This window comes from Capricornis sumatraensis, chromosome 2, assembly GCF_032405125.1.
Source record: "Capricornis sumatraensis isolate serow.1 chromosome 2, serow.2, whole genome shotgun sequence".
NCBI lineage: Eukaryota > Metazoa > Chordata > Mammalia > Artiodactyla > Bovidae > Capricornis > Capricornis sumatraensis.
Genome location: NC_091070.1, coordinates 128,028,512 through 128,053,268, shown reverse-complemented (window position 1 = coordinate 128,053,268; position 24,757 = coordinate 128,028,512). Strand labels below are relative to the sequence as shown.

The following is a 24,757-nucleotide window of genomic DNA, read 5'->3' as shown; positions in this document are numbered from 1 at the left end:
GCCACTCACCTAAAAAATTAGTTTCTCAGCCTTTCTTGTAGTGAGGTTTAACCATGTGACAAGTTTTGGGCAATGAGATGCAAGAAGGGTTGTGTGGTATTTCTCAAAAGCCTCCCTGGAAGGTGTAAGACACACTATTTTTCCCTCCCTGGGTCCCACTCCTGAGATAGCAGGGGAGGTGGCAGGAGCCAGACCATACTTGGGTTTCTGACAACTGCATAAAGCAGCAATGTGTGCCCAAGGCTGCCTACCTTCAATTATTATTATTACCTTTTTTAGTTGAGAAAAGTTAATCATTTATCCTTGCTTTCCATTAAACTGAGTTGACTCATTGGAAAAGACTTTGATGCTGGGAGAGATTGGGGGCAGGAGGAGAAGGGGATGACAGAGGATGAGATGGCTGGATGGCATCACTGACTCAATGGATGTGAATCTGAGTGAACTCCGGGAGTTGGTGATGGACAGGGAGGCCTGGCATGCTGTGATTCATGGGGCCGCAAAGAGTCAGACATGACCGAGCGACTGAACTGAACTGAACTAACTTAAAATACTGTGTTAGTTTCAGGGATATAGCACAGTGAATTAGATACATATATAAAGGCTGAGTGCCAAAGAATTGATACTTTTGAATTGTGGTGCTGAAGAAGACACTTGAGAGTCCCTTGGACTGCAAGATCAAACCAGTCAATCCTAAAGGAAATCAACCCTAAATTTTCACTGGAATGACTGTTGCTGAAACAAGCTCCAACACTTTGGCCACCTGATGCAAACAGTCAACTCACTGAAAAGACCAATGCTGGGAAAGATTGAAGGCAAAAAGAGAAGGGGGCAAAAGAAGATGAGATAGTTAGATGGCATCACCAACTCAATGGGCATGAATTTGAGCAAACTCTGGGAGATAGTAGAGGACAGAGGAACCTGGTGTGCTACAGTCCATGGGGTGGCAAAGAGTTGGACACGATATAACAACAAATTTTGTATCAATGAAAGGGATGCTATTGTGACAATCTTTTCTCAAGGTATCAACAGGGAAAAGCATCTTACTTGAGCATTCAATTCTAAGGGCAAAGGTTAAACGAAAACTGTGGGAGGGGAAAATGCTTAAAAATCTTAAAATAGCCCACATAATTCTAAGGATTTTATTTAGAAATTATTTCCTTCAATAATAGTAATAATAATATTTCCTTCAATATTTCAAAGGTAATAGAATTATTTCCTTTGGCCACCTGATGCGAAGAGCTGACTCATTTGAAAAGACACTGATGCTGGGAAAGATTGGGGGCAGGAGGAGAAGGGGACGACAGAGGATGAGATGGCTGGCTGGCATCACCGACTCAATGGACATGAGTTGGGGTGAACTCCGGGAGTGGGTGATGGACAGGGAGGCCTGACGCGCTGTGATTCGTGGGGTTGCAAAGAGTCGGACACGACTGAGCGACTGAACTGAACGGATTTCCTTCAAGTATATTGACTCTTTGAACACCTGAAGCTTCTCAAGATTTCAACTTGCTTGTTCATTCTGTAGACAGTCAACTTCTTTCTCCTTGGTGGTTGTGCACACTGCACACACGTCCAAGCCGAACGCGCATTGGCTTTGTTTCTTCTTCTCAGTGTAAAGCACACAAACTGCATTCCCACGCTGTACGCCCTGGGTGTTATGCAAAACCCGATAAGTGGAAGTAACGAAGGACCGTTCGCTCCGAGTATAGTAACTGTCATTAACTCTGCAAATGGATTTTTAATATTCTTGGCAATTGTGTTACTTGTATAAATGCTTCGAAAGACACCTCTGCGGGCTTGGTCTTTCCTCTGTTTTTAGAGACCCAGTCTATCAGTTACGAATTGCAAGCCATTTCATACTTTTTTCTGGAAGCATTTGTTTGTTTTACTGGAGAAGTCACACTGCTTTGTCTGAAAATGATATCATAACCTTAATGGCTTTCTATCATTATCTGAAAAGTTTTTTAAACGTTCAATATGTGGGAGACTTAGGGAGAATGGCTCAGGAGCCAAATAAAATTCAGACTTGTTCATATTCATCTGTTGGAAGATATCATTAAAAGGATGTGATTGTAAGTTGACTGGAGAACTGGACCCAGGCCATCAGAGGCCCAGCACAGCCACTCCTGTGCTTGAAATGTACATGCTCCGAGCTAGTCCCACCATGCGAACGGTTTTTAAGGATGCAGCCTAGAGAGAGAACTTTAAGAGTTGTGAGGCCATCAGGATGGTCTATGTGACTGAATCGTGATCTCTATATGAATTCTAAGATTTGGCAGGCAGACACAGAGGTCTATTCCTCTTGAGGTCACCCAAGACAAGCCTCCTAAGTGAGCTTCCTTGCTTATTAAACCTGCCACCACTAATCTGGAGTGGCTGCCTTCTTCCTCAGTCTCTCCTTGCCCTTTATGAAGGGTTATGACCAGTGGGCCAATTTACAAACCAACATCATTATATTCATTTTTTGCCTTTTTCTGTTTCATTTGTTTAGAAAAAAAATTATGCACAGAATCACCCTGCCCCAGCCTAAGGAGACTCACATTCTCTTGTCTGCCCTAGAATCCAGTCCACACTTTACAACTGTGGTATTATCCTGAAATACAGTATTGACTATACATTTCATCTCTTAGGCTTTAATAACCACTTTCACATTACTGATCCCTCTGTAAACTGGAAGTACAATATAAAAAATAGATAAGGAGAACTGTAAATTACAAATATACATGAAACTTAAGCAACATAAAAAGACCATAGCTGAGACAGATTGTCACGCTATTAATCAAGTATTAGCCTACACAAGCATATTGAATGCACTTTCTTGTGGCACATGTGCAAACTTGAAGAACATAATGGTTATGAAGAATATTAGGAAGCAGTGAATAAGTGTGAGTAATTAAGAGAATGGACTCTGAAGCCGGATGGCCTGATTTCAAAATCAGGTTCTACCACTTACAGGTTTGTGGCTTTGGACAAGCACTTTAAACTCCCAATCACATCTTGGTTTCCTCCATAAAATAAGGATAATTATTAGATTGTGTGGGAACAGAATTAACATACGTATTAAAACGGTGCTTGACACAAAGTACTAAAAAATACTAGATTTAGGTCTAAAAACAAAGTGGAATTTCCCTGGTAGTTCAATGGCTAGGATTCTGCGCTCCCAGGGGAGGGGGTCTGGTTTCAACCCCTGTTCAGGGAACTGGATCCCACGTGCTGCAAGAGTTTGAATACTGCAATTAAAGATTCCATATGCTGCAACTAAAGATTCCACATTCTGCAACTAAGACTCTGTGTAGCCAAACAAAAAAAAAAATTTTTTTAAGTATCTGTGAAAACTATAACTCATTTTATGTTTCAATTTTGTGAAGTGAGAGTTAGCCACTAATCTGTGGTGTGAAATTCATGAATCACCAGTGGTCCGTGAACCCCATTTGTATATAGGACCTCTACCATAACCCATGCAGTCACTTACTCACCCTCTGGCAAACAGGTTGACAAAGAGACGGAAGCTGATGTTCTGAACAATGGATTGCTAACGATACACTGAACATTCTGTGAAAGATCACTTTCCGCTGAGACAAACGCTTCAGATGAAATCGAGCCACGGTGACACTGTACTGTTGGCGGACATTCCCACAAATACCGTATTAGGTCACTATCATCGAACTCTTTGGGGTCACCTTCCTGGATCGAGCAGGTGAGAGTAATGTTTCCACCCTCAGTCAAGAAGCAAGATGCTGACGGTGTTGGAGGAGGTTCTGGGGGGAAAAAAAGGGATGTTTAGTACAGAAAAGAATAATATTTAAACTCCTCATCCACAAATTCACAAAGAACTCCCAAACTTCCTTACGAGCTTGAAAAGATAAGCAGACTACTCCTTGAGAACCAAGGGGAGAAAATTCTATTTTCTTCTGGATCAAATTCAGTGCAGATATGGGCCCTGAATCCCTTATCCTCAATTCTGAAATCCAAAGACGTCTGAAAGCCAAATGATTGTTCACAAATATTTGTTATCATGTTTTACTAAAAATACCTGCTTGAGTATAAGGTGCTCCCCATTAACTAAGTGAAGTGCTTCCTCACACACACAGAGATCATTTACATCACCTTTCTAAAATCTGAAAAAGGCTGAATTCCAAGACATCTGACTCAAATGAGTTTGCTCAAGGTTCTGGGGAGCTATACTGTGGGCTGGTCCCACTCAGAGGTAGAGGAGGGTGTGGTACGCGTCACAGGCCTGCCAGTCTAGAGGCATCACCCCCAGGTTTCTTCTGGAAACGCCTGCTACTGGTGAAGGCAGGTGGGCCTTTGAGGATGAGTAAGACACAAGTCATGATGTCCCATCATTTCTCTCTAAAGCCTCAAAGCTAATCAGCTGACAGTATCAACCACTTGTTTATTTATTAATTCATACACCTTCTTGCATCTCTCCTTTCCACCTAAAACCAATCATAAGAGATTTGAGAAAAAATGTAAAAATATATCAAATATACAAAAAGTGGTCATGGACACATTTGGATAATAAAATTTCAATACCTTATAAGTTGCATGTGGAAAAAAAAATTTCAATACCTTGGAAATACTAAAAAGCAAAGTCAAGTCCATCAAGACGATGCGATACTATACTGTCACTTAAAATATCTTCTAAGACAAAGGAACTCAAGCTCCAACTAACAATCTAAAAAATAAACATGTACAACTCATCTTGCCCTCGTCTTCTCCTTCTATTTCTGGCTCAGTTAAATAAAACACCCAGCCTGTCTTGTTAGACCCGAGTTATACATGACTTTCCTTTCTGCTTGGGGGCTTCTTCAAGTTTTAGGTTTAATCTAGCTCATATTATTCATTACATGCTGTCTTAAGGTTTGTTCTTTTGTTAAAAGAACTCATACACAAACACACACCACACGAGTGTGTATTCACTGCAGAGTACCTGCTATCAGTAAGCAGGGTGACATATGGTGAGTCGTGGCAGAAACAGGCATCAGTAAAGTGTGCATTCAAGGGCAAAGGGAGAGGAAGGTGAGGGGACGCTGGGAAGGCCCAGAAGCCATGCTTCACGATTTGGCCAAGAACAGGTCCTGAGCAGAAATGACAGCTGAACCCAGAGCTCAAGGAGTCAACCTGGAGCCTCTTCTAATAATCACTTCAGAATCCCATGGTCTACTGGAAAACCACAGACCATCCTCACCATGGTCATTCAAAATCACATTTGCAGTCAGCCTTAAAAGAAAGGAAATTCAGACACATGCTACCACAGGGATGAGTCTTGAAGGCATTATGCTAAGTGAAATATGCCAGTCATGAAAATACAAATCTTGTACAATTCCACTTATAGGAGGTTTTTAGAGGAGCCAAATACTTAAAGAGACAGAAAATGGAATGATGGTTACCAGGGAACAGGGAGACAGGAGGGAGGGGGGAATTAGTGTTTAACGGGCACAGAGTTCTACTTCGGAAATGAAAAGTTCACCATGTTCTGTTACAGACTCTAGTTTCTGATCTAGTTCAGCCAATGTTGGGTCTTTCCAGGTGGCACTGGTGGTAAAGAACCCTCCTGCCAATGCAGGAGACATGAGATGTGGGTTCAGTCCCTGGGTGGGGAAGATCCTCTGGTGGAGAAAATGGCAACCCATTCCAGTATTCTTGCCTGGAGAAGCCCAAGGACAGAGAAGCCTGGTGGGCTATAGTCCATGAGGTCACAAAGAGTCAGACACGACTGAGTGACTGACTACACTCAGCCAATGTTTCGCTGCCCACAGGACTTACCGCAGCTATAATCTAACAAACATTAGTTACATCTGTCCCTTAAACAACCAGCAAGAAATGTGCCTACTTCATCCATCGGACAACTTAGTTAATTGATATAGTTATGAATTAAGAACGCACTATTCTGTAAGAAATGAGAATTTCTTACACATATCTGGTGACATTTCTATATTTTCATACATACACCTTAATAAAAAGTCATATACTAGTCCAGACTTATTAAGGACAGAGCAGTTAATCCTATTTATATGAACATTACCAGCCCCCATGCAATAAAGGTTGTAAGAGGATGGGGAAGAACTATGAAATGTTGATGGTGGCAATTTTAAGGGGACTTTGAAGGAAGGAAGAAAGCCAGATGTTCACCTCTAGAAAAGCACAAAGATGCCCTGAACTGAGGAGGTACCAGGAAATCCCCGTCTAAAATATCTTTTCTGAAAGGTTCTGGTGTCTCCGGAAGGCTACTGAGTCTTATTATTTTAGTCTTAACAAACCCTCATGGAAGTATGACTTCCTCATTTCTAAAAAAAAAAAAAATAAAGTGTGACTAATCATTTTGACATTCAGATGTATATTTTTATAACCAAAATCTAAATTTTATTAACTCTAACTTGGAAATACCTTCTGGTTCTTTCCTTTCCAAACATCTGCTACCAACACCTCTGTCTACCAGGATGATCATGATAGCTTCCAACCTGGGGTCTCTTCCTAATCCACCATAAGTTGATATCATCTGATTAACCTTCCAAAAATACATTTCATTAAGGCACTTCTCTGTTCCAATATGAGACACAATGGCTCTTGACTGCTGCTGCTGCTAAGTTGCTTCAGTTGTGTCCAACTTTGTGCGACCCCATAGATGGCAGCCCACCAGGCTCTTCCATCCCTGGGATTCTCCAGGCAAGAATACTGGAGTGGGTTGCCATTTCCTTCTCCAACGCATGTACATGTGCTAAGTCGCTTCAGTTGTATCTGACTTTGTGCGATCCCACGGACAGCAGCCCGCCAGGCTCCCCTGTCCACGGGATTCTCCAGGCAAGAATACTGGAGTGGGCTGCCAATTCCTTCCCCAGGCTCTTGATTGCCACAGGCTAAAACCCAGATTCCCAAACCAGAACTTGAAGTCGACACATTTAATATGGAAGCAATTGATCTGGATGGTGGGATATACAACTGATAGAAATGAGTGCCCTCAGACTGGGTGACTGGTTTGTCCAGGAGATTATGAACTCCTTTTAGATAAGCGAAGCTTTTTAAGGTGTGCAGGCATCCCCCTAGAACCAGTTGATGCCAATATTACTCACTGTTTCCTGACTGAAACTCACATGCCCTGCATCTTGCGCCTCCCCAGGCCTTTGCTGAGCTTCCTAAGAACGGTCCACTTGGCTTAATTATCAGAATCAAGCACCATTGTTGAGTTAGCGGGCAATTTTAAAATTTTAATTATTTTTAAATTATATTTTTAAACATTTCATGAAGTTTCAGAAAGAGAAATTGTTTTGAACTCAGGTTTATAAACTCTATAAAGGGGCTCTTAAGAAGCATTCAATTCTAATTTAAATTCTGAGCCAATCTTTTCATTTGTTTGCCCTCTAAACTGCCAGATCCCCAACTTGCAGGTTTTAAAGATTCTGTTTCTTCAGTGGCATCAACTGGTTCTAGGGGGATGCCTGCACACCTTAACAAGCTTCACTTATCTAAAAGGAGTTCATAATCTCCTGGACAAACCAGTCACCCAGTCTGAGGGCACCCATTTCTATCAGTTGTATATCCCACCATCCAGATCAATTGCTTCCATATCTGTTGAGTGCCTATTACCTATTTAAGTCCTTTGCTAGGCTCTGAAGTTACAATGGTGACCAAGAGAGAAATTCTGTCTTCCTTCCAATGTCGCCAACACTCAGTAGTTGAACTGGTGAGTGACAGCTGTTCATCCAGTTAGTCATCATATCCTGTTCCACTGAGACCACCACAAACAGGAGGTAGGGAGCTCAGACTTGAACTGTTATATTGCACTCTTGTCTCTACTTCACCCCCTGGAAACTATCTTACACACTTTGTCACCGGCTGGATCTTCCTAAGACAGCCTTTAACCTAGAGGAAGTAGGCCTAGAACTATACTCACACCTCGGATAAGATGAGCGGAAACTGTGATGCATCAGAGGGGAGAGATGGGAATGGGTTGAGCTGTGCTATGCTGCAGCACAGAAAAGGCAGCTATGAGACAAAGCATTACTAGGACATCTGAGAACAGCAAGGGAAGATGAATGTTAGCTGAACCTACTGTGATAATCATTTCACAATGCATGTGAATCAAACCACCAAGCTGTATGCGTTAAACCTGTACAGTGATGAATGTCAATTATTTCTCAATAAAACTAGAGGAAAAAAACAAACATGTAGATGTAGCCATCAGCCTCTGGAAGCCTGTAACAAGGCAAGTGCTTTAGAGATGAGGGAAAGAGAATAACCAGGAAGCATTCGTGAGAAGCACAGAGGAACCTGAATCCTATCCCCAGTTCCAGTTTAAAGTGATAAGAGGAGGGAAAATAAAATCCCACCACATGTGTGGGGTGCAGGCGGAAGCAGGAACTCCAATTCACAGGTGTTCAAAGAGTTCTGAGCTCATGTTGCCACTAAACCCTTTTCCAGAACATTCCCTGCAAGACAAGGGATGCTGCTGCCATGGCCAGCTTGTGCTCTTCTCTCGACCTCAGTCACATACTCTCTTCCCTGAGAGGATGACAGGGAGCTGAAAGTGGCTCCTGGGCACCAGAAAGAGAGAAAATCCCTGACAACACGTGACATAACTCATTGTTTTACTTCCCATAAACCATTGGTTAGTATTAGTCTCTTAAAATACTTGGAAATTTGCTATTTGAACAAACAAATTTATGGATACTCACCAATCACTCTGAGGTGGAACTGGGAGCTCTTTTTAACACTTGGGGATTCAATTTCATACACATCTTCATCTAATTTTGTTAACCCGGTGATGGTGAGGTTACCTGACACAATGTCTAAATGAACTCTATTTTTAAAAGACTGAAAAGCTTCGAGTCCAGATATTTGATCCCATTCTACAACTTTATCCTTCCCCTTCTTCCACATAATCTCTGTAAACGGTTGAGACTTTGAAACGTAAAAGGTTACATTCCCATTCATAGCTCCATAAATATCTTGGGAAAAACAGCTGATGAAATCTAGAGAGGAAAAAAAAAAAAGAAATTGATTAGGAAAAGTAATATGACTTGATCAAAAATAGGAAACTAGCTTCCAAGATGCCTTTTTGGGAAAATGATTAAGTTTAGTGGTAAAAATTATTCATTAGCTACTTTTTGTGCAAAGCTGATAAACTGCTGATAAAAAGTACAGGAAGTAGAACATGCTTAACCCTGTAGAGTTTATTCTTTAATGGGAAACGGGGTGGGGGGCCCTTCCTTGGTAGTCCAGTGGGTGAGAATCCACCCAGCAACGCAAGGGGATACAGGTTCGATCTCTGGTCTAAGATTCCTACGTGGTGCAGGGCAGCTAAGCCCCTGCGAGGCAACTACTAAGCCCATTTGCCTAGAGCCTGTGCTCCACAGCAAGAGAAGTCACCACAATGAGCCTGCACACTGCAATGAAGAGTAGCTCCTGCACACCACACTAGAGAAAGCTGGCGCCCAGCCATGAAAACCCAGCAGAAGCAAAAGTAAAATAAATAAATAAATTTGAAAAAAAAAAAAAATTAGGGAACTGGGGTCTGCCCAAATACAAGAAATGGATTCAACATTTCTGGAGCACCGTAGGTGGTTCAGCTGGTAAAGAAGCCACCTGCAATGCAGGAGACCTGGGTTCAATTCCTGGGTTGGGAAGATCCTTGGAGAAGGGAAAGGCTACCACTCCAGTATTCTGGCCTGGAGAATTCCATGGAATGTGTAGTCCACAGGGTCACAAAAAGCTGGACATGACTGAGCAACTTTCACTTTCACACCAACTACATGCCAGGTACTGTGGGCCATGCTGGGAATAGGGTGGCAAACAAGACAGGTATCGCTCCAGGCTCTCAAGGGAGAAGACACTGAGCAGGCAAGGAGAGCCACCCAGTCAAGGGCCTTTCCTAGGAGATCATGCTGACCTGACACAGGATAATAAAGCACTGGAAGATAAGAGGAGTCAGCGAGATAAGAGGAGGTGTAGGAGAGGTGATCCAGCAGATAGGAGTCAGGGCATGAGTCAGGAATGTGCTTGGCATGTTGGAGGAAATCAAAGCCATTCCAAATGGCTGGAAGGCTTCCCTGGTGGCTCAGATGGTAAACGTCTGCCTACAATGCGGAAGACCAGGGTTCGATCCCTGGGTTGGGAAGATCCCCTGGAGAAGGAAATGGCACCCCACTCCAGTATTCTTGCCTGGAAAATTCCATGGACTGAGAAGCCTGATAGGCTACAGTCCACGGGATTGCAAAGAGTCGGACATGACTGAGCAACTTCACTTCAAATGGCTGGAACAGAGCAAGGCAGGGGAATGGGTGGGCAATGAGGCTGGGGAGGCAGCCAGGGGCCAGATCACAGAGTCCGGGAGTGAGGGGCTGGGCAGAGTCAGGCAAGATAAGCTAAGGATTTGGGATTTATTGTAACTGCAAGGGAAAGTCACAGAAAGGTTTTAAACAGAAGACTGGCATGATATAATTTAAATTTCAGCAGGCTGACTTTGTCTGCAGGGTGGACGTTGGTTGATGAGCAAGTGTGAAGGCAGAGAAGCCAGAAGATAGGTCAGTGGGGTAGCAATGAAAGAATGGCGGGTCAGGAGACCAGACTAGGCTGCTGGCAGCGGGAAGGGACAAGTGGACAGACTTGACATTTGAGAGAGAAATGAACAGGGTTTAGTGATTGGATGAGAGGGGTTAACTGTGACTGTCAGGCCTCTTTCTTGGCTGACCACTAAATGAAATCAGAATGACTAAGAAGAAAGTTGGGGGATGTGATGAAGTTTAAGGTCTCAAGGATTGAGCGCAATGGCACGTCGGAGCCAACTGTAGGTATCCCTGCAGGACTCCATTCAGTGAAGTCTGGTTGATAGCTTGAAATCCACCACAGTGGGAGTATTTACAGCCAAGAAATTGACTCATGCTTCAAATCAGAGCCTCCCGCCTCCTCCACATCAATCCAGTTGGCAAACATTGACTATCACTATTAGATTGGGATATTCTTGATACCCCCAAACGGGCTTAAAAACATCTTGTTCCAGACTTAACTTTCTTAAGAGAGAAAAGCAGCTGTTAAGGGAAAGACATTCAAGATAAATTAAAACTTCACTGTTTGAAATTTTTGGAGGTGCAATCAGGATAACTGAAAGAGTACAAGAAAAATAAAAAAATAGTAAATGGACCAATTGTGGGCTTTCTTGGTCAAGCACTATTTCTCCCACACAACCAGAGCCCATGAAAAGGCATGAACAGGAGTAAGATTTGAGGTGTGAGAGTCTATCCACACACAACAGCGGAGGCTGGAAATGTCTTGTAAATGAATAAACGGATGAGAGTAAGCAGGGTGGCGGAGGAAGAGAAGAGGTCTGAGTTCAATCGCTTCTTCCTGGCTGCATAATGCTGCCTTCTGTCTTTTCAGGGGCGGGTGGGGGGGGGCGGTGTGAGGCAGGGGGTTGTTTCCTGGGGTTGAGCACAGGAAAAAGAAAAGTCAGAAATGGAGCTAATGGTGGAAAATGGGGAGACCAGTTGAGGAAAAAAATCACAGTCATTTTGAGTTGAAAGAAATCTCCATGATTAAATCACCCCCATCTCACAGGTGCAATGACAGAGGGAACTAAGAAAAATGAAAGAAAATGTTACTGAGTGCTTACCAACTGCCGTTACATGTTCACGTACTCTTGTGTCCCTTTTTAATCCTCTCTACATTCCTGTGCAGTCGTGTTGCTAGTTCTGTATCACGGATGAGGAGACAGGGACCAGAACAGACCTGACCTGGCCCAGCCCCTCACTCACTCACAGGGGCCAGACACTGTGATCTGACCCCTGTCTGCCTCTCCAGCCTCATTCCCCGTCCGTTCCCCTCTTGCTCTCTTCCTTCCAGCCACTTGGAACTGCCTTTATTTCCTCCCACATGCCAAGCACCTTCCTGACTCAGGGCCTGCCTTCTTGGAGGCACTGCTTCCTCTACCTGCTTCATCATCGCTCCTCTCCCGTCCTTACCCAGCCGTCAACTGACTGATGGATGCTAAGCAGAAGCAACTGATAAGACATCCACATGGAGCTGTCCTGGGTCCAAAGGTCTGGGGCTCACAGGGGAAGGTACAGATTTGGGAATCATCACATTTGCAGAGGCTAGTCTACCCTTTCCTTCCTACAGTAAAGACTTTTCTGTTGCACCTCCAAGACTGATCCTAAAGTAAGTTACTAATACAATCATTTCCAATGAAAAAGGACAGGAGAAAGGAGAGTGAGTTTTTCCTCAAGGTAACACACTGTGAACAAATGAATAAATGAGCAAACATCAGCTAAGGAAAGGACTCAGCAGTGAGTTGGTTACTTTGCTGATAACAGTGAGTGGTTAGAAAAGGGACCACTGGGATGCTGCTCTTACTATGCCAGAGGGCAGTATGAAAAGGGCCCCAACTTTCAAGCCAGATGGACCCAGGATAAATACTTAAAAGTTCCTGCCATGCTAGATTTCCTCAGCCTAAAATGAAAATCATAATGGCTCCCAGAGAAGATTGCTTTGAGGTCTGAATAAGACTGAGAGAAAAAATAATAATAATAAAATAAATAAGACTGAGAGTATACACAATGGCTAAAACAAAGTAGGCTTTCAACAGGGTTTTCTTTCTTTTTCTTTCACTGATTCACTGTGAGACTGTGTGAGAACTGGGCATAGAGTGCCTTCTCGCTGTTGCAAAGTAGAGAGAGATAGAGGGAGGGGAAAAATGTATCAGTGATTGCTTAAACAGATATTCTATACTAGACAGATTTTTTTTTTAACTATTGGAGATGTATTTGTTTTCAAGAATATTGAATGATATTTTCTTTGTAAGATATGAACGTACCTAGTACCAATATGTAGAGTGGTAATTTCCAACTGCAAAGACTCTTGTAGTCTTACAAAGTATCATCATTACACCCAGTTTGGTAGTTCTCATAGGGCTAGAAGTCCAAAGTGGAACTCAAATATTTTCAGACAAAGTGACATGATTTTTTATTTAGAAAATATAGTCACCATTAACTACTGGGTTAATGAAATGGGCCTCCCCACCCCCCTCAACTCCCAGCCACAAAATCCTTTGCTCATTTTTACTTGAGTCCTGAGATTCAGGTTGACTGCTATTTTCAGTTTATTTAATCAGACACTTCTATAGCACTTACTATCTGCTGGGCAGTTGGAAGAGCTCTACAAATATGTATTCAGAGAATCCTCTTAAAAACAATATTAAGCAGGTATTATTTTTAAAAGCCTTTGACTGCATGGATCACAACAAACTGTGGAAAATTCTTAGAGAGATGAGAATACCGGACCACCTTACCTGCCTCCTGAGAAACTTGTATGCAGGTCAAGAAGCAACAGTTAGAATAGGACATGGAACAATGGACTAGTTTCAAATCGGGAAAGGAGTCCATCCGGGCTGTATATTGTCACTCTGCTTATAACTTCTACGCAGAGTACATCATGTGAAATGCCAGGCTGGATGAAGCAAAGCTGGATATTGTTTTAACCCTGTTTTGCAGACAGGCACACACAGATGAACCGGCTAATTAGGTAGTGACACTGGACTTGAACTCTGGCTGACTCTTCACCACTGCTTCTTCCTTGGCTCGTATGTGTGTGCTCAGTTACTCAGCCATGTCCAGCTCTTTGCGACCCCATGAACTGCAGGTTGCCAGGCTCTTCTGTCCATGGGATTTCCCAGGCAAGAATGCTGGAGCGGGTTGCCATTTCCTTTTCCAGGGTATATTCCCAACCCAGGAACTGAACCTGCATCTCTTGAGCCTCCTGCTTTGACAGGCAGATTCTTTACCACTATCTAGGAAACCCCTTCATAATTGGCTTGCTAATATGGTATAAGGTTATTAGAGACAGTGCCATGATACAGGGTATCTCAGGATGTAATTTCTAGAATGTATTGGAACAGCAGTTGTCAGGAATGAGAAAGTCAAACCATTCTAGTTGGGAGTCAAGCACATCTCTAAAGCCTATAGGTAAGGCACAAACTCAGGGGTCCCCAAATCACTGAATGTCAGGGCTGGACAGATCCTCAGAGAACCATGCCCTGTTCCACACCCATCTTCAGATACATGAGGAAATTGAGAAGGTTTGCTTGAGCAAGGTATCAGTGAGCCCAGATCTTCAAAATGTTCCATGGGAGCCCAAATTCAAACCCAAGTTTCATAATGCTGTTGCTTTCGAAAAAAAATTTAGATATTCAATGAGAAATAAGACAGGGCTTCATAATTAAAGACCAAGGGAAACTAAGTTGAAAGGAAGGTCTAAGAGTCTGTACTTCTCACATATGATAGCAAGGAATATGTGACATGTGAAAAAAGTAAGGAGGGAAAGGGGACGAGAGAGAGAGAGAGAGAGTCAAATGCAGGAAGGAAGAAAAGCTAAAGGGGGCATGCAGGGAGAAAACAAGGAGCAAACAAACAGGCCATAAGGACACAAAATCATAGGAGCCACTGAGAAGCCTTTGAGAACTGGCAAATGAAACCCTGAAATAGAGACCAGCGATTCAGCAGAGAAGCCATGGACGAGCCAGGTGTGATACAAAAGGGACAGGTGGAGACGACAGACCCAGCAAGCCTGGCTCATCTAGAGAGGGCTCCTCAGCTCTTCCCCGTGTGGCACGTGGAAACTGCCAGATTTCCTCAGTTTCCAAGAAATGTTGATGCTCAAATTTTACGTGAACATAAAAATCAAATTTTATGGAACGTCAAATTTTATGGAACGTCAAATTTTATGGAATTAGTTGGCAACTAATTCCAATCTGAGTGGAGGGCTGAATCAGGTCAGCCCCAAAGACAGGGTCATTCTCTATCTCTGCTGCATCCCCATTGCCCAGCACTTGAAGGACATTCAATAAATAAATATTTTTTGAGTGAATTAACTAAACTGATTTAAATATAACTTTAATGTAATACAAAACTTAGGGCTTCCTGACAGAATCACAAAATTTAATAGTCATCCCAAATCCTGAGATTTTTGCAAGACCCCATATCATTGTGGATATCAAGACCCTGGTGCTGAGAAGGATTGAAGGTGGTGGGGGGGAGGGGGACAACAGAGGATGAGATGGTTGGATCTCATCACCGACTCAATCAACATGAGTTTGAGCAAGCTCCGGGAGTTGGTGATGGACAGGGAAGCCTGGTGTGTTGCAGTCCATGGGGTCACAAAGAGTCGGATACGACTGAGCAACTGACTTGATATCATTGTGCCAACGAAGAATCAAGACTCGGCAAGAAGAGGTGGAGATGGTTAACTGAAGCTGTGGAATAAATGGCCTGGGACCCCTCATACGCAATCAGAAGAGACCTCTTTCCTCCTCACTGTCTGCCTCCAGCACCAAAGCAAGACTGGAGGGTCTGTCAGCTCCCCACTCCCCATCCCCTTCAAGTTTAGCTAGGTTTCACCTACCACGTGTTGTGGGCTTCAGGGCACTGCACCAGATAAGCATACCCACTCAGGACATCAGCCCTTAATCAATGTTAACACCTTGTCTGAGGTTTGAGGACATGCAGTTTTTTCACTTCCATTATTTAAACACAAGCTAACAAGTCTTCTGGATTTTGAAGAAAGGTGTTTTTCTGGAGTTTTTCCTTAGAAACGAACAATATGATTTTAAAATACTTCCTTCTCTTCCTAAAATTTTTTCAAGGTTCCACATGGCTGCAGATTTTAGCAGTTAAAACAAAAATTCATTTGATGAGTAGAAAAAAAAATCCCCTGAAAGTTTCAGTACCCAAACATATAAATCTTGGTATTTCCCCCTGTGTGTATGACATCATAACGACAATTCAGTTAAAGATTCATTCAAGCCAGGAGCTAGGAGGGGCCTGGGCATTTTTGTACCCGAGTGAGCAGCTGGACGTCTCCAGCAGACGAGCTTGTGGCCACGATCTTGTTCCTCTCATTTCAGCATCAGAGCACACTTTCAGTTGACACCCATTTGGGGTAGTGCAACAGCGGCAGCTGGGAAACTAAGTCTCTGGAGACATGAGCACACATGCTCACAGTACAGAGAGTGGCCACCCTCCTCAAATGTCTTGGTCACTGTGATATCGAATAATCTGTTCCATGAAGTCCACAAAAATTCTATTCATCAGCCCCATGCCCCAGTTCTGGCATAGGAAATATGCTCACTGGATACAAAGCTGTTGTTGTTCAGTTGCTAAGTTGTGTCCAACTGTTTGGGACCCCATGGACTGCACATGCCAGGCTTCCCTGTCCTTCACTATCTCCCAGAGTTTGCTCAAACTTATATCCATTGAGTCAGTGATGCCATCCAACCATCTCCTTCTCTGTCACCCCCTTCTCCTCCTGCCTTCAACCTCTCCCAGCATCAGGGTCTTTTCCAATGAGTTGGCTCTTCGCATCAGGTGGCCAAAGTATTGGCGCTTCAGCTTCAGTATCAGTCCTTCCAACGAATATTTGGGACTGATTTCCTTTAGGATTGACTGGCTTGATCTCCTTGGTGTCCAAGAGACTCTCAAGAGTCTTCTCCAGCACCACAGTTTGAGATACAAAGATAATCAAAAGGACAGCATAGTCTCTTCATCTGAGGAAGTTTAGTGCAGCTCGTTTCTCTAACCTAGCTCTTAATAAATTCAAACTGAACGAGCCCTAGATATTAACAACAGATCATCCAAATGAGCCCTAGACCAGCTCAGTCTCAATAATACTATTTAACAATAGCAGCAACATCAGCACTTTTACTGAAGGCTCACTATGTGCCAGGTACTTGTTCCAAGACATAGATAGATATGTGAATAGATAGGTAGATGGATAGGTTCATTAAATCCTCAACTTAACTCTGCAAGGTAGACCTTACTCTTCATTTATTCACTCACCAAATATTTATTGAGTTCCTCCTATGTCCCAGGTACTGTACTAAGCAGTTAGGATACAACACTGAACAAATCAGCCAGAATCCTGCCCTCCTGGAGTTTACATTATTGGTGGGGGTTAGGGGTGGGGGAAGGGGAAGAAAACATTAAATGAAAAAGTATATTAGGTGGTATTAAGTGCTATTGAGAAAAATGAAGCAGTGTATGGGGAGGATGATTAATAATGAGAAGGGAAGTTACTGTTATATGTGAGGTAGTTATAGCTGGCAAGTGAGCAAGGCCCAGAAAAAGTAAAGGAATGAGCTTGAGCATATGGGGAAGAGCATTCAAAGGTAACTGGAGCTCAGAGAGGTTCAGAAGCTGACCAGTCACCCAGCTGGTCCATGACAGAGCTAGTAACAGACAGGCAGCCAGCTCCAGAGCCCGTGCTGTTAGCTACAATGTGAGATGCCTAGATCTTTCCTTGTCAGTTCCACCTACATCCAGTCCCAGTCAGTGATTTCTCTGTTTCCATGATTTCCAAAGGCAGAAATCTACTGGTCTTAGCTATACCACCACAGCTTCCCTGTCTTCATCTATTTCAGACTTTAACTGCAGCCCCCTGCCTGCCAACAGACAACAACTCCCCAGGCTCCCCCGTTCCAGAAACTCCACAGAACTCGCCTCACACGTGCTCTCAGCTGTCAAGCTATTTCTAGTCTCGTAGATGAGTTCAACCAGAATTAAGATGTTTGTTCTTTAAACCAACTTCCTTCTGAGCTTTCCTGTCTCCTGTCATGCTAAAAATACTCTTCTTTTTATTCCTTATTCTTGTACTTGAGAATGCTTCTCTCCCCAGGATGTTTCCCTCTCAATCTGTGCAGTCCAATTCAACAGCCACTAGCAACACGTGGCTCATAAGCCCATGACATGTGGTTAGTCCAAATTGAGATGTATTGTGAGCATAAGACACATACCAGACTTTGAAGATTAAGTACGAAAAGGGAAATGTAAAATCTCTCATTAATATTTTTTATATCAACTACATGTTGAAATGAAAATATTGTGGGTATGTAAGGTTAAATAAAATATACTAAGATTAATTTTACCTGTTTCATATTATATTTCTATTTAACAGCATTACTCTGGCCTGCTCTTTCAATATACCCATATCATATTATGCTCAAAAATCACATTTGCCTTTGATTGTTCTTGTCTTGGATAGTACCTACAGCATGCTTTGGAGAATAAGGTTCTTACTAGAGCTATTTAAGATTCTGAAAGTCTTTTTAAATCTATTCACCAAAGTTTGATTAAAGGTATTTCAATACACTATTGGTTATTTCATTAAAAATTTCTTTATAATCCCTATTATTTTTTCCAAGTACTCAGCTCATACTTGAGAAACTCTATTACAACAAATTTATGATGACAGCCTTATTAGTTTCTTATTAATATGGATTTATTATAATCTGAATGTGCACATTAAACTTTTTTTTCCCTACTTTTTAACTGTTACATGGGAAAAACATTCAGAAACTACAGACCAGAGAGCCTGATGGAAATTCAGACACTGATCTTGACAGACATTCAGGGAACATTAGGGAAAATGAAGGTCACTAGGGGGCATTCCCTGGTGGGCCAGTGGCTAAGACTCTGTGCTCCCAATGCAGGGCCTGGGTTCAATCCCTGGTCAGGGAACTAGATCCCACGTGCTGCAATTAAGAGTTTACATGCCTCAACTAAAGATCCCACGGGCCACACCAAAGGACAAAGATCTCACATGCCACAACTAAGGCCGGACACGGCCAAATAAATAAAAATTTTTTTTTAAATGAAGGTCACTAGTAACCAAAATGGGTTCATTTCCTCAGAACAAGCCTATCAAAATAATTTGGTTTCCGAGTTTCTGACCTTTACTGGAGCAGGGGACACGAGGAGTAAGGTGTCTAAGAGATCGTGGTCTTACATGGCTTGAGCTTCCCAGTGTGGCTTTAACCAAGAGAGCAGATCCAGCTGAACTTAAAACAATATTTTTGAAGTATGCAAGCATTGAAAAAAATGGTGAACTTTTCATGTCTCCCAATGACTTCGTCACCCGATATTTGAACATTTCTGGAGAAAGCCAACCTAATCCAAAGACTGTGGAACTTTTAAGTGGTGTGGTGGATCAGACTAAAGATGGTGAACCTCTCTGGCTGTCCCTCAATGTGGAGAAACTTTTCATCTTTAACCTAGATGTTTTATCATCGGTGTTGTATAGATGGAGAAGTCTTGAGGCTACTGTAAAAATAAAACTGAAAACCAGAAGCAGGAGGCTTAAGTCCAAAGCCTGAAAACATTAGAGAACTCCTGAATCCAGGAAACATTAATCAATAGGAGCTCATCAAACGCCTCCATACATACACTGAAACCAAGCACTACCCAAGGGCCAACAAGTTCCAGAGCAAGACATACCACGCAAATTCTCCAGCAACATAGAAACACACCCCTGAGCTTCAATATACAGGCAGCTCAAAGTTACTCCAAAACCACTGACGTCTCATAACCCATTACTGGTCACTCCATTGCACTCCAGAGAGAAGAAATCCAGCTCCACCCACCAGAACTCCAACACAAGCCTCCCTAACCAAGAAACCTTGACAAGCCACTGATACAACCCCACCCACAGTGAGGAAACTCCATAATAAAGAGAACTCCACAAATTCCCAGAATACAGAAAGGCCACCCCAAACGCAACAATATAACCAAGATGAAGAGATAGAGGAATACTCAGCAGGTAAAGGAACAGGAGAAATGCCTACCAAACCAAACCAAAGAGGAAGAGATAGGGAATCTACCTGAGAAAGAATTCTGAATATTGATAGTGAAAATGATCCAAAATCTTGAAATAAAAATGGAATCACAGATAAATAGCCTAGAGACAACGATTGAGAAGATGCAAGAAAGGTTTAACAAGGACCTAGAAGAAATAAAAAAGAGTCAATATACAATGAATAACGCAATAAATGAGATCAGAAACACTCTGGAGGCAACAAATAGTAGAATAATGGAGGCAAAAGATAGGATTAGTGAAATAGAAGATAAAATGGTAGAAATAAATGAATCAGAGAGGAAAAAAGAAAAACGAATTAAAAGAAATGAGGACAACCTCAGAGACCTACAGGACAATATGAAACGCTCCAACATTCAAATTATAGGAGTCCCAGAAGAAGAAGACAAAAAGAAAGACCATGAGAAAATCCTTGAGGAGATAATAGTTGAAAACTTCCCTAAAATGGGGAAGGAAATAATCACCCAAGTCCAAGAAACACAGAGAGTTCCAAATAGGATAAACCCAAGGCAAAACACCCCAAGACACATATTCATCAAATTAACAAAGATCAAACACAAAGAACAAATATTAAAAGCAGCAAGGGAAAAACAACAAATAACACACAAGGGGATTCCCATAAGGATAACAGCTGATCTTTCAATAGAAACTCTTCAGGCCAGGAGGGAATGGCAAGACATACTTAAAGTGATGAAAGAACAGATTACTGTACCCAGATTACTGTACCCAGCAAGGATCTCATTCAAATATGAAGGAGAAATCAAAAGCTTTACAGACAAGCAAAAGCTGAGAGAATTCAGCACCACCAAACCAGCTCTCCAACAAATTCTAAAGGATATTCTCTAGACAGGAAACACAAAAAGGGTGTATAAAACCGAACCCAAAACAATAAAGTAAATGGCAAAGGGATCATACTTATCAATAATTACCTTAAATGTAAACAGGTTGAATGCCCCAACAAAAAGGCAAAGACTGGCTGAATGGATACAAAAACAAGACCCCTATATATGCTGCCTACAAGAAACCCACCTCAAAACAAGGGACACATACAGACTGAAAGTGAAGGGCTGGAAAAAGATATATCACGCAAATAGAGACCAAAAGAAAGCAGGAGTGGCAATACTCATATCCGATAAAATAGACTTTAAAACAAAGGCTGTGAAAAGAGACAAAGAAGGCCACTACATAATGATCAAAGGATCAATCCAAGAAGAAGATATAACCATTATAAATATATATGCACCCAACATAGGAGCACCACAATATGTAAGACAAATGCTAACAGGTATGAAAGGAGAAATTAACAATAACACAATAATAGTGGGAGACTTTAATACCCCACTCACACCTATGGACAGATCAACTAAACAGAAAATTAACAAAGAAATGCAAACTTTAAATGATACAATAGACCAGTTAGACCTAATTGATATCTATAGGACATTTCACCCCAAAACAATGAATTTCACCTTTTTCTCAAGTGCTCACGGAACCTTCTCCAGGATAGAGCACATCCTGGGCCATAAATCTAACCTTGATAAATTCAAAAAGATCGAAATCATTCCAAGCATCTTTTCTGACCATAATGCATTAAGATTAGATCTCAATTACAGGAGAAAAACTATTACAAATTCCAACATATGGAGGCTGAACAACTCGCTTCTGAATAACCAACAAATCACAGAAGAAATCAAAAAAGAAATCAAAATATGCATAGAAACAAATGAAAATGAAAACACAACAACCCAAAACCTGTGGGACACTGTAAAAGCAGTGCTAAGGGGAAGGATCACAGCAATATAAGCATACCTCAAGAAACAAGAAAAAAGTCAAATAAATAACCTAACTCTACACCTAAAGCAACTAGAAAAGGAAGAAATGGAGAACCCCAGAGTTAGTAGAAGGAAAGAAATCTTAAAAATTAGGGCAGAAATAAATGCAAAAGAAACAAAAGAGACCATAGCAAAAATCAACAAAGCCAAAAACTGGTTCTTTGAAATGATAAATAAAATTGACAAAACATTAGCCAAACTCATCAAGGAACAAAGGCAGAAAAATCAAATCAATAAAATTAGAAATGAAAATGGAGAGATCACAACAGACAACACAGAAATACAAAGGATCATAAGAGACTACTATCAGCAATTATATGCCAATAAAATGGACAATGTGGAAGAAATGGACAAATTCTTAGAAAAGTACAACTTTCCAAAACTGAACCAGGAAGAAATAGAAAATCTTAACAGACCCATCACAAGCAAGGAAATTGAAACTGTAATCAGAAATCTTCTAGCAAACAAAAGCCCAGGTCCAGATGGCTTCAGAGCTGAATTCTACCAAATTTAGAGAAGAGCTAACACCTATCCTACTCAAACTCTTCCAGAAAATTGCAGAGGAAGGTAAACTTCTAAACTCATTCTATGAGGCCACCATCACCCTAATACCAAAACCTGACAAAGATGCCACAAAAAAGGAAAACTACAGGCCAATATCACTGATGAACATAGATGCAAAAATCCTCAACAAAATTCTAGCAATCAGAATCCAAAAACACATTAAAAAGATCATACACCATGACCAAGTGGGCTTTATCCCAGGGATGCAAGGATTCTTCAATATCTGCAAATCAATCAATGTAATTCACCACATTAACAAATTGAAAAATAAAAGCCATATGATTATCTCAATAGATGCAGAGAAGGCCTTTGATAAAATTCAACATCCATTTATGATAAAAACCCTCCAGAAAGCAGGAAAAAAAGGAACATATCTGAACGTAATAAAAGCTATATATGACAAACCCACAGCAAACATTATCCTCAATGGTGAAAAATTGAAAGCATTTCCCCTAAAGTCAGGAACAAGACAAGGGTGCCCACTTTCACCACTACTATTCAACATAGTTCTGGAAGTTTTGGCCACAGCAATCAGAGCAGAAAAAGAAATAAAAGGAATCCAAATTGGAAAAGAAGTAAAACTCTCACTGTTTGCAGATGACATGATCCTCTACATAGAAAATCCTAAAGACTCCACCAGAAAATTACTAGAGCTAATCAATGAATATAGTAAAGTTGCAGGATATAAAATCAACACACAGAAATCCCTTGCATTCCTACACACTAATAATGAGAAAGTAGAAAAAGAAATTAAGGAAACAATTCCATTCACCATTGCAACGAAAAGAATAAAATACTTAGGAATATATCTACCTAAAGAAACTAAAGACCTATATATAGAAAACTATAAAACACTGATGAAAGAAATCAAAGAGGACACTAACAGATGGAGAAATATACCATGTTCATGGATCAGAAGAATCAATATAGTAAACATGAGTATACTACCCAAAGCAATCTACAGATTCAATACAATCTCTATCAAGCTACCAACAGTATTTTTCACAGAACTAGGACAAATAATTTCAAGATTTGTATGGAAATACAAAAAACCTCAAATAGCCAAAGCAATCTTGAGAAAGAAGAATGGAACTGGAGGAATCAACTTGCTTGACTTCAGGCTCTACTACAAAGCCACAGTCAGCAAGACAGTATGGTACTGGCACAAGGACAGAAATATAGATCAATGGAACCAAATAGAAAGCCCAGAGATAAATCCACACACATATGGACACCTTATCTTTGACAAAGGAGGCAAGAATATACAATGGAGTAAAGACAATCTCTTTAACAAGTGATGCTGGGAAAACTGGTCAACCACTTGTAAAAGAATGAAACTAGATCACTTTCTAACACCACACACAAAAATAAACTCAAAATGGATTAAAGATCTAAACGTAAGACCAGAAACTAAGAAACTCCTAGAGGAGAACATAGGCAAAACACTCTCCAACATACATCACAGCAGGATCCTCTATGATCCACCTCCCAGAATACTGGAAATAAAAGCAAAAATAAACAAATGGGATCTAATTAAAATTAAAAGCTTCTGCACAACAAAGGAAACTATAAGCAAGGTGAAAAGACAGCCTTCTGAATGGGAGAAAATAATAGCAAATGAAGCAACTGACAAACAACTAATCTCAAAAATATACAAGCAACTCCTGCAGCTCAATTCCAGAAAAATAAACAACCCAATCAAAAAATGGACCAAAGGACTAAATAGACATTTCTCCAAAGAAGACATACAGATGGCTAACAAACACATGAAAAGATGCTCAAAGTCACTCATTATTAGAGAAATGCAAATCAAGTCCACAATGAGGTACCACTTCACACCAGTCAGAATGGCTGCGATCCAGAAGTCTACAAGCAATACATGCTGGAGAGGGTGTGGAGAAAAGGGAACCCTCTTACACTGTTGGTGGGAATGCAAACTAGTACAGCCACTATGGAGAACAGTGTGGAGATTCCTTAAAAAATTGCAAATAGAACTGCCTTATAACCCAGCAATCCCACTGCTGTGCATACACACCAAGTAAACCAGAATAGAAAGAGACACGTGTACCCCAATGTTCATCGCAGCACTGTTTATAATAGCCAGGACATGGAAACAACCTAGATGTCCATCAGCAGATGAATGGATAAGAAAGCTGTGGTACATATACACAATGGAGTATTACTCAGCTATTAAAAAGAATACATTTGAATCAGTTCTAATGAGATGGATGAAACTGGAGCCGATTATACAGAGTGAAGTAAGCCAGAAAGAAAAACACCAATACAGTATACTAACATATATATGGAATTTAGAAAGATGGCAATGACGACCCTGTATGAAAGACAGCAAAAGAGACACAGATGTGTAGAGCAGACTTTTGGACTCTGAGGGAGAGGGAGAGGGTGGGATGATTTGGGAGAATGACATTGAAACATGTATACTATCATGTAAGAAACAAATCGCCAGTCTATGTTCGATGCAGGATGCAGGATGCTAGGGGCTGGTGCACGGGGATGATCCAGAGGGATGGTGTGGGGTGGGAGGTGGGAGGGGGGTTCATGTTTGGGAGCTCATGTACACCCATGGTGGATTCATGTCAATGTATGCCAAAACCAATACAGTTTAGAATAAAGTCTTAAAAAAGAAAAAAAAAATTAAAAAAAAAAGAAACAAAATAATTTGGTTTCCTGAGATGGATACTTGCTTGATAAAACAGATCAAGGTCACA

The 24,757-nt window shown here is 41.4% G+C and overlaps 1 protein-coding gene across 3 annotated transcripts in view; it reads right to left on the bottom strand.

Moving 5' to 3' along the window:
• CD58 (CD58 molecule) overlaps positions 1-24,757 on the bottom strand; it is a 49,581-nt gene that overhangs the window by 12,691 nt on the left and 12,133 nt on the right. For 2 of the 3 annotated variants that reach the window (XM_068964254.1, XM_068964256.1), the window contains exons 2-3: positions 8,676-8,972; positions 3,477-3,758 (exon numbers count right to left, since the gene is read on the bottom strand). In XM_068964254.1, coding sequence (XP_068820355.1) covers positions 3,477-3,758; positions 8,676-8,972 — 579 coding nt within the window. Of the gene's footprint in view, positions 1-1,560; positions 1,649-3,476; positions 3,759-8,675; positions 8,973-24,757 lie in introns of those variants that run through there. The other variant, XM_068964255.1, reaches the window with a different exon arrangement.